Genomic DNA, 9,949 nt, shown 5'->3' with positions numbered 1-9,949 from the left:
GCTGACACAGACACAAAACACAAGAAAAAGGATACATTATTAATACTGTTACTATTATGTAAAAGCAATTATTATTTAATAATATGTACATACCTTACAGCAAATAAATAAAAGGAAAATGAGTATAAAATTCAAATCTACAGTATGAAGTGATTTCAAAATGAAAGATGTTACTATTAAACAGATTTACTCCTTTTTCATCTTTATTATAAACAGCAAGACTGAACCACTTTCCCCTGAGTTGATGTTCAGTCTGCTGTGAAATTTTTTCATTTCAGAAGTCAATAAAAATAAAACAGAAGGATCCACAAATATCTGAATGGGGTTTTTAACTTTATATTAATATATAAGCAAACAATGTGCTCTCAAGAGGATAAAATCAGATCAGTCGGGAAATAAATATCACTGACACAAAGCTGTTCAAATAATGAATGATGCTGCTTTAGCCTGTAGACAAAGAAGCAGGGCGTATTGACACAACTGAATTTGTTACAGATACTATTGTTACTACGACTAATGGTAATCATGTACCTCATATTTACTTGAGTGTACTTGCTTTATAACACAGAACACGTGACTTGCTTCTTAACTTGACTGCACACAGCATCACACTCATTTTGTTATTTTCTGTTCACACATCACTGACATGTCAAAGCTGCACTTGCTTACACCGTACGTCTGGTGTAGTTCATTCTATATGGTATAGTCACAAACCTTTGTACTTTACATACTCCCTATTGGTTCATTCTATTCTTTCACCTTTATATACTGTAGATCTATTTTCCCTTTGTTGTAAAATATAACTATTATTTATTATTCTTAAGTTTTACTGTAAGTCCTTCAGCATTTATCAGTGCAAACATTTGATGATGACATTTTTAAGTGTTTATTAATGTGCAGCAATTAAATATCTTAGATTATTACAACTGTGTTTTACTATATTGTCATTCATTATCTGTTTATACAGCAGTGTCCACTTAGTGTCCACAGGAGGAGTTATATGTTAAAAATATATTAATATATGCTTATATTCGCTTATAACTACATTATAGTTTGTTGTAAGCAGTTATTCAATAGTTATATGCTGCTTAGTATGTGTCAATAATATTGACTGACTTTTTTTCAAAAACAGTGACAAATATAATGCCACAATACCAAAACAATGGATACAAATAAAACAATAATCATAACATAAAAAGCAGAAATAAAGGCAACCAATTAACAAACATGAACAGAATACTATGAAAAAGGCAGCTGCAACACTTTTATCTGGAGGGGAGGCTGTAGGTGTATTACAAAATATTATTAACAGCGGCCAATAAATATGCTACTTGTAGTAATGATTAGGCCTACATAATATTGTTGATATTTTTAGTAGGCTATTATTATTATTAGACTTTATTGTCCACTTTAAATTTGTCTTTGGCTTCTCCACACAAATATACAATGACACCACAATTATCTCACAGTGGCAGTAGGATAGTAGTGCGTTTTAATAATGGCAGCATGTTGTTTGTGGCCTGATATGCCCCACTAATACCAACATCCCTTAACAATACCAAGTCACATCTACAAATCTCACATTCCTTAAAAATATAAAGAATTTACCATAAATTCATTTCAGCTTAACGTTCAGGTTCATGGAGGCTTCACGTTTCAGTTTGTGTGGACTATTATTAGCTTGTGAATATTACTACATATTCGATTTTTTCCCCCCTGCCGTTTTAAAAAGTCGTTTTATCTGCATTTAATAATCAACACTTTGTTTTTAAAGGTTTGGTAAATGCTCAGATTTTTATTTTTAGATTAAGCCTTTTTCTCTTTGCAGCTTCCTTTGGATTTAACTTCTTTCACAGCGCCTATTCAGTATTTAAAGTAGGTTAGTATTATTAATTTTAACTCATTGTCTGACCGTCAAATGCTTTACTGATAATAATCTTTATTTGTAGCAGTTTATAAAAAGACGCTGTTCTTTACCTGAGAGAAACCAAATTAAACCATTAACATTTTAAAATCTTTGTTGCGTAATATAGGCTACTAAAAGAACATCAGCCTCTATCCACCAACACAAACAAATACCTTATTAATACTTCTTTACTGTATTTCATAGTAAACACTGTGTGTTTTGCTGTGTGTCGCTCCTCGGGCCTTCAGCGGTCACTTTTATTTCTCTCCTTTATCTTTGAAAATTCAGCATCAAACCCACTCACTCTCTGCTTTCATTCCTGACAGGGTTAAGGTATTGTCGGTTTGGACTCTGTCACTCTCACTGATTCATCCTCCGGAATTTGCGTTTCTGCAAGGTGATTTTTTATTTTTTTTTTACAGTCTCTCTGTGCATAAAAGAGTCGTTTGCGTCAGAAAAAAATACAGGACCTGATTACAGGAGAGCGCACAGGTTAGTTACTATCTAGAAGAGTCGTTTCTGCCGAGGGTGGATTTTGGCATCTAAAAATCTAGTGCGTAAAAGAAAAGGAATAAAGCGCTTGAGTAAAAGTTTGTGATTCAAAGACCCAAAGCCCACCCAGGCTGAGATCAATGACTTGAAGTCCATTTTCTTTTCAACATCTCGATCCGTTTTCTTTCTCACGTTCACCCACATGACAGTACGGTGTCTTCTCTGAGCCGTGCGTAAAAGGTCTGGGTTTCAGGAGCCAAAGCTGCTCCAAATCTGATCTAAAACTCTGACAGCTCCTGACCTCGCGGCCGCTGCGAGTCCAGCGTGTTGCGATAAAAAAAAAAAAAAAAAAAGGAAAATGATGTCACGCGAAGCCACAAGGGGACCTGGGATTTACCAAATACCTTCCAGTTGAGCAGGAGTCCTGCCAAGTAAGGGACAACCTCCTCCTTTCCTCCTCCTCCTCTTCCAGCGGCGACAAGTGCACAGAATCGACGGAGGAGAATTGAGCAAATTATCTACTTTTCCGCTCCCCTTCCTGGACGGTAACGATCGGCGAGGTCTCGACTCTCCGCACGCCGTCATCGAGCGAGCCGCGGCCGCCCTGATTGTCGTCAATAAGCAGGGGGAACGGGCCGGTGATTTTGAGGGGGGGGTTCCCCGGCAGATGATGCCCTTTCCTGCGGGCCGGTGAGGAGTAACACCGACCCCCGGCTTCGCTCCAGCAGCTTCTTGTTGTTGTTGTCGCGGCGCAGTTGATGCGGAGGTGATGGACGGTCCTCTCCGCCGCCCAGCGGGGATCCTCGGCTCCCCCCCGGCTTCTGGGAGCCAGTCCGCGGGTTCCGACATGCTCACCTCCGGAGGTGGCAGCAGCAAGCCTCTCGCTTTCTCCATCGACCGGATTATGGCCAGGACGCCCGAGCCCAAGTCGATACAGCTCCCCAGCTGGTTCCAGTCCGCTCCCGTGGGGAAACCCGACGTCTGTCCGTCCTCGCTGCATTGTATGATCCCGCTGGTGCCACTCGGGTACGAACCGGGCCACCGGCTCAACATCGGGCTGGATCCGGGCCACTTTGACGCGTCTTCTCTCGCCGCTCCTGCAGACTTTATGGGTGTTGGGTTAAACTACAAGAACCAACAGGAGGACTCCGCTGTGAGCCAAACCGCCGGTCAGTACAAACTCTTCAGACCCCGGGTGGTGAACCAGTCCTCCTTCCCCACCATGGGCACCGTGTGTTACCTGAACTGCAGCGGGGAAAGCGGTGCGTGTCCCCCGCCGGCCGGTCTGGTCAACCTGCACCCAATGGCCTCGTACCTGCTCACCGCCCGGCATAAAGCCTTCATGGCGGAAAAAAGCAAGCCGGGCCTACAGCAGGCCGGGGAACGGTACCCGGTGTCCGGCGTGCAGGCCTTTAAGGAGCTGTCTCAAAGCCAGATCCAGCACTATATGAAGGAGCGGGACCAGATCCTCACCGACAAGATCTTTAAGGGCTCTGCGGCGGCGGCGGCCAGACTGAACGGCTCCTGTCCCGGCAGCAAGCCCAAAGTTTTCACCTGCGAGGTCTGCGGAAAGGTGAGTCCTGCACGGATGATTTATTTGATTTCATCTCTAACCACAGGGGGAGACCAAACCAAATCACAGCAAGTCCTACAAACCTGCACGGCGATCCATTTTTTAATTAAACAAAGCAGAGACTTCAATTTCACATTCTTTTTAGAAATTTTCCTCTGTAGGCAATGGAATAAAAATAATAAGCTACCTATTATTCAAACTGTCTTTGAGGATTATATTGGCTAGACATGAAAAAAGAGAGAGAAATAAACTAAGGAGAAGTCGATAATCCTTCATTAAACTCTAGAATCATCAAATTAAAACCATTGTTGAGTCTTAATTTAGAGGGAAATTCTCTGAATGGTCAGATTTCGGGAAATTAACGCTGTAACATGATGTGTGTGTTATAAAGAAACTACAAATTAAAACTCACCACCTACAAGATTACAAACAACATAGGCCTACGACTCAATCTGTTTTAAGAATAAATGAACCTTTTTATCTAGTAGGCATAATAATAAAAAAAAAGGAAGCTGAATTCTTTAATTTTCCTTTTTTCTTTCAGAAAATTAAAATTTCAGAAGTGTTAAGTTTGATTTTCTCTTCCCTTTTTTAGGGTCCGCCTGTAGCTTTTTTTTTTTTTCAAAATTGTTTTAGATTAAAATGAGAATGCTTTTTTAGCCCTTGCTTTAGTTTTTATTTCCTTACTCGCGCTTCATCTGGTTCACAAGACAGTGTCCGAGCTGCCGTTAGATTCACTTTTTTGCACTAAAGAAAGCGGTTCGCTTCAACGGAAATATTTAACGTTAAAAAAGCCCGTGAAGACCGCGAGCGCAACCGCCCACCAAACATATATTAGGCCTAAACGCTGCTCATTTATCTGTGAAATCAAGCTTACTTAATTATTCAAATACTCTTAAGAACAACGCGTCCGTTGCTATATTATGTGCGGGTTTACATGGTTAGTATTGTGTTTCATATCACCCATACATTTATTCAAAGTTCATTAAATGACCCCTGACAGATTGACTTTAATTAGACTCAATCTGATAATTAAAGAGCATCCGATTTCTTTTTCTTATTTCTCTTTGGCATTAATGGAAAAGACCATGAGCCACTTAATAAACTCTTAAACTGGGACATAAAGGGGGCGTAGAGGAGGAGGGGGGGGGGGGGGGGGGGGGGGGGGGGGGTGATTTGGCATCCACCGATGAGTAGATGTGAATGTAATGTTATTTTAGGGGAAGTCGTTGGTGTATAAAGATGTATTTTTGTGTTTTATGCTTTTAATTTATTATTATTTATTAATGTTGATTATTCTCTTTTAGGTGTTTAACGCGCACTACAACCTGACCCGCCACATGCCCGTGCACACCGGCGCGCGGCCGTTCGTGTGTAAAGTTTGCGGGAAAGGATTCCGACAGGCGAGCACACTGTGCCGACACAAAATCATCCACACTCAGGTAGGACCAAAGATTATTACTTAAAGAGTATTAGTTCAATTCCAAACTAATAAACTGACTTCAGTTACAAGAAACTTTTAATTTAATTGATCCATTTATTTTAATTTTCTTCATTGTTGACCATTTGGGTGTTATTTATCCTTTAGTTATTTACTCTTGTACGAAAATTCATTCATAATATTAAAAAATAAAAACCCTGTTTTAAAAAAGAAATCTAAAACATTTGATCAACATTAAAGGCCTGTTGATTGACATATTTTAAACCGAACACATAATAACTGTGATACTGTCCAACACTTCCTGTATTAAAATGCATGCCAGTCCATTTGAAAGTGATTTCCAATCAGATGTTTTTATATTTGTTGTGCGCGGGACTTTGAGATACAGGCCTAATGAATTGAATCGAGACAGAACCCGCTGTAAGTCAGAGTTAAAGATGCATTTTGTGTCATTATCACTGTTTTAAAATGAAAACCAAATCAATTTTATAAAAAATATCCCTTTATTATAAAACTCTAAGATGGTGATTTATAGACGCATAAAAGTGGAGCTGAACTCGCTTCACTTTTTGTGTGAATAAATATAAATGATAATGAAAGCTATGGAGCTCTTTTGGACAGATTCTGTGGAAATGTGATCCTGGAGCCTCTGCTCAGTTTGTTGTGTTTGAGCTCCTCCTGTGGCTTCACTGTGACACTCCACTATGGAAATATTCCCACAAGATTCCCAGGCTGATGTTTCTTTTTATGAAAAAGAAGATTCCCTGTGATATCTGTATTTAGTAGCCTATGTGTAAAAGTAAGGTCATACAGAAATTACATATTTCTATTTCACTGATCGTCTGGTGATGCGTCATTGTAAAAATCCTTAAGAAATCTCATTTCTATCGGATGCGCAGGTTTCCACCGTGATAATATTTGTCTTCCGCTTTTTTTATTTTTTCCAGGAAAAACCGCACAAGTGTAACCAGTGCGGGAAAGCCTTTAATCGCAGCTCCACTCTCAACACGCACACGCGCATCCACGCGGGATACAAACCGTTCGTGTGCGAGTTTTGCGGGAAAGGATTTCATCAGAAAGGTGAGGAAATGAAGGAAAATCAACATCACGTCACCTTTTAGTAAAAGAGAACAGAGCTCAAACCAATGACCGAATAAGAAGTGCTGGGTTTTAATTTTAAGTCGCAATTAATAGCCAGTAGGCCTAATTGTATAATTATTATATATTCTTATGATTTGCAGTATATCCACTGAATGAGATTGATTATAAAACGTTTTATAGACTAATGATCTCTATGCACACATATATATGTGTTGATCAATAATAATTGTAATTTACTCCGATAATTTATATTCTTGCATAATGTAAAATACAGAGAAAACACTCTTCATTATGTGTTGCTCTCTTTTTCACATCTTAATCACAACATTTCTAGAAGCAGTTATAAAAGTAGCAGAAATCAGTGTGCTTTTACTATAATATAATAATTTATACCAGGGTAAGAGAGAATAATGGGACCATCTTAAAGTAATTTAATGACATTCACAATCACTGGCTCAGATCAGGCTGAATGCCAGATAGCAGCATCTGTCAGATGCCAGTCAGCTCTGTGATTGTTTTCAAAGCAACACCAGTAAATTTACAGACACCCAAAAAGGCCAAATCATCTGAAACTGTCCGAGCATCAGTAAAAAAATAAATATATTTTAGGAAACATAAAGAGTAACATCATTGGACAGATTGCACTGACAACCAAAAACAGGAGTCACAGGTTAACCAATAGGAACATGACAGACAAACACACAGCAGGTTTGATGCTGAACACACTCTAATGTCACTGCAGGAGATATTTAAAAAGTTGTAGAACATACAGTACAATATTTAACCATATATTGTATACTCAGACAACAGCACCTTTTAAAATACCGTCCAGTGGCAGAGGAAATATTCAGAACTTTTACTTGAGTAAGTAATCCTACAGTGTAGAAATGCTGGGTTACGAGTGAGAGTCATGCATGAAAATTTTATTTGAATATATAATTATTGGCATCAAAATATACTTAAAGTATCAAAAGTAAAAGTACACATTATGCAGAACGGCTCATTTTAGAATAATGAATATGTTATTATTGTATTATAGTTGTTATTATAATTACAGATGCCGCTATGTATACACATTACTTAAATGTTGCAGCTGGTAAATTAGTTTATATAGCTACTGCGTTGTAGCTTGATCTATGATTAAGCATTAAAATGTATTTATTCATTATAGTTTTATGAATCTGCAAAGTAAGTAAAACTGCAAACATAATGCAGTGGAAAAAAGTACAATAATTGCCTTTCACATGTAATGGATTGTAACTGTATGTTGTAAAATGGAAAATGGAAGAACTCAAATAAAGTACATCAAAATTTTACTTCAGTACAATACTGTAACTAATGTACTTTTTTTCTTTAAATAGGCCTAAATAATATAAATATTATTTATCTGTGACTCTTTTCAGGCAAAAGTGTCCTCAAATTACAAATAATTTCCCTCAAGATAATAATTTGGGTGCTCAGTAGTACTTTTGTTACCTCAAATAAGTCATTTGTACGATTAAATTACTTCACTAAATTCAAAAATTGTCCTGTCAGATGACAAAGTAAAGTTTTACATCAGGGCCATAACTTCCACAGAAGACACTGACACACTTAGTTGTGATTTTTCACATCCGTGATTTTAATAGCAGACCAAACAATTTGTGCATTCTACTTTACTGATAAATTGTCATAGCACGTCGGTAACCGCATATCCCATGATGCTCTCCAGTTGTTGGGGGGAAAAAAAACAGTATTTCACATATCTATGTACATTTGAATCAATCCTAGCAAATAAAACTCAATGAAATTGGTCATCAAAATGGCGTTTTATAATAATTGTGGTTTAACAAAAATATACAAATACTATTTATCAATAGAGACCTGTTAATAACAGACCTGATACCTTGTATTTGCATCTTTACTAAAACAAGCTCTGTCCTTGTATTTGATTAATGCCCAATCCCAGTGTCTTTTTGGGAGAATATCATCATATAAGATTATAGGTTTTATTTTATTTTTACCTAAACAACATGCAGATGAGGGTGCAGTAGGCTTTTCAGTCCTGACTGGTGTCTGGAGGTATTCATGAAAGGTTGCATGTGACTCCAAACAACCTTTACAGTGAGAGGACACTGAATGGACTTGCTTTTACCAATCAGAGGGCAGCCTTGTTTAACCTGACAGGCGAAACCCAGGGCAAAAGAAAATCCAAAAAGAAACTAGAGGGAACCCAGCTTATCAACATTTTTATGAACTCTGGTATCATCTGGACAATCAGAGGACACTGTTACGGGAGATTTATTTAGATTTCTATTTTATTTGGTGTCATTTTTCTTAGTGCTTCCCATCCCGGGGGGGGCGTACATCTGAGGCGTAGGCAAAAATGTTGGGAGCCACTGACTCAATACACATGTCTTATTCCTTATTATTCTATAAATCTGTGTCAGAGTGGGTTGGGTTTTCTTGGCCTGATCGGACATCTCATCCTCTTCCTGCAGGAAACTACAAGAACCACAAGCTGACTCACAGCGGGGAGAAGCAGTTCAAGTGTTCGATCTGCAGCAAGGCGTTCCACCAGGTGTACAACCTCACTTTCCACATGCACACGCACAACGACAAGAAGCCCTTCACCTGCCCCACCTGCGGCAAAGGCTTCTGCAGGAACTTTGATCTGAAGAAACACATCAGGAAGCTGCATGACATGGTCAGCCCGCAGTCGCCCCCTCAGGCCTGAACAATGACTCTGTACGCTTCATCCCAACACACCAAAACTAAGTCCTTATATGCCAGATTTACTGAGCCCTGTATATGATTATTATTTTTTTTTTTTTATAAAATTAGAAACTTGTGCCCCCATATTAACAATTTCTGTGCTTTGTTATCAAAAAATGTGTAACTTGACTTAAAATAACACTTTCTCCAAAACCTTTATGCAGAGATTTAAAGGCTGAGTCTAATAGTTTGGTAGACCAAGTAACTTTAATTTTGACTCTTTTGAGGTCAAAATCAAAGCAGTAGAAGCCGGGATGTCCAGACTTTTAGTCCCTATTATGGTTGCCAAAAAATACTGGATCCTACACATCCCACAATGCAGCTGGCTAGTGTCTTGTGGTTAGGGCCTCCCTGCCTGGTAAACACCCAAACTCTTTCAAACTCTGCACGCCCAGTTTTTAATGCAGGTTTTTTTATTATAAATTCGTGGTCTCTGAGCAAAAACTGGGATAACCCTGTTGTTTTCTCAGACTTGACAGAACCACTCCACACGTAAAGACGTTCTACAACTGTTTTCGCAGGCTGAGGAGGACTAACCATGACTAGTAAACAGATTTTTGTGTCTAGAATTAATTCCCCTTTCACATTTTGACTGGCAGGGTTTATTTGACACATGTGATAACCAATCGTGTCATTTAGGGGCAGCCCCTTCTGAAATTGATAATGACCCCTATCCCCATCC

The 9,949-nt window shown here is 38.7% G+C and overlaps 1 protein-coding gene across 1 annotated transcript; it reads left to right on the top strand.

Moving 5' to 3' along the window:
• Positions 1–3,167: 3,167 nt before the first annotated feature.
• On the top strand, positions 3,168–9,229 carry fezf1 (FEZ family zinc finger 1). Its single transcript, XM_046038396.1, has 4 exons — positions 3,168–3,971; positions 5,279–5,413; positions 6,360–6,492; positions 8,994–9,229. The coding sequence occupies exons 1-4, from the start codon at positions 3,168–3,170 to the stop codon at positions 9,227–9,229; spliced, it is 1,308 nt and encodes a 435-aa protein (XP_045894352.1).
• Positions 9,230–9,949: the final 720 nt, after the last annotated feature.

This window comes from Micropterus dolomieu, linkage group LG22, assembly GCF_021292245.1.
Source record: "Micropterus dolomieu isolate WLL.071019.BEF.003 ecotype Adirondacks linkage group LG22, ASM2129224v1, whole genome shotgun sequence".
NCBI lineage: Eukaryota > Metazoa > Chordata > Actinopteri > Centrarchiformes > Centrarchidae > Micropterus > Micropterus dolomieu.
This window is presented reverse-complemented; position numbering and strand designations above follow the sequence as displayed.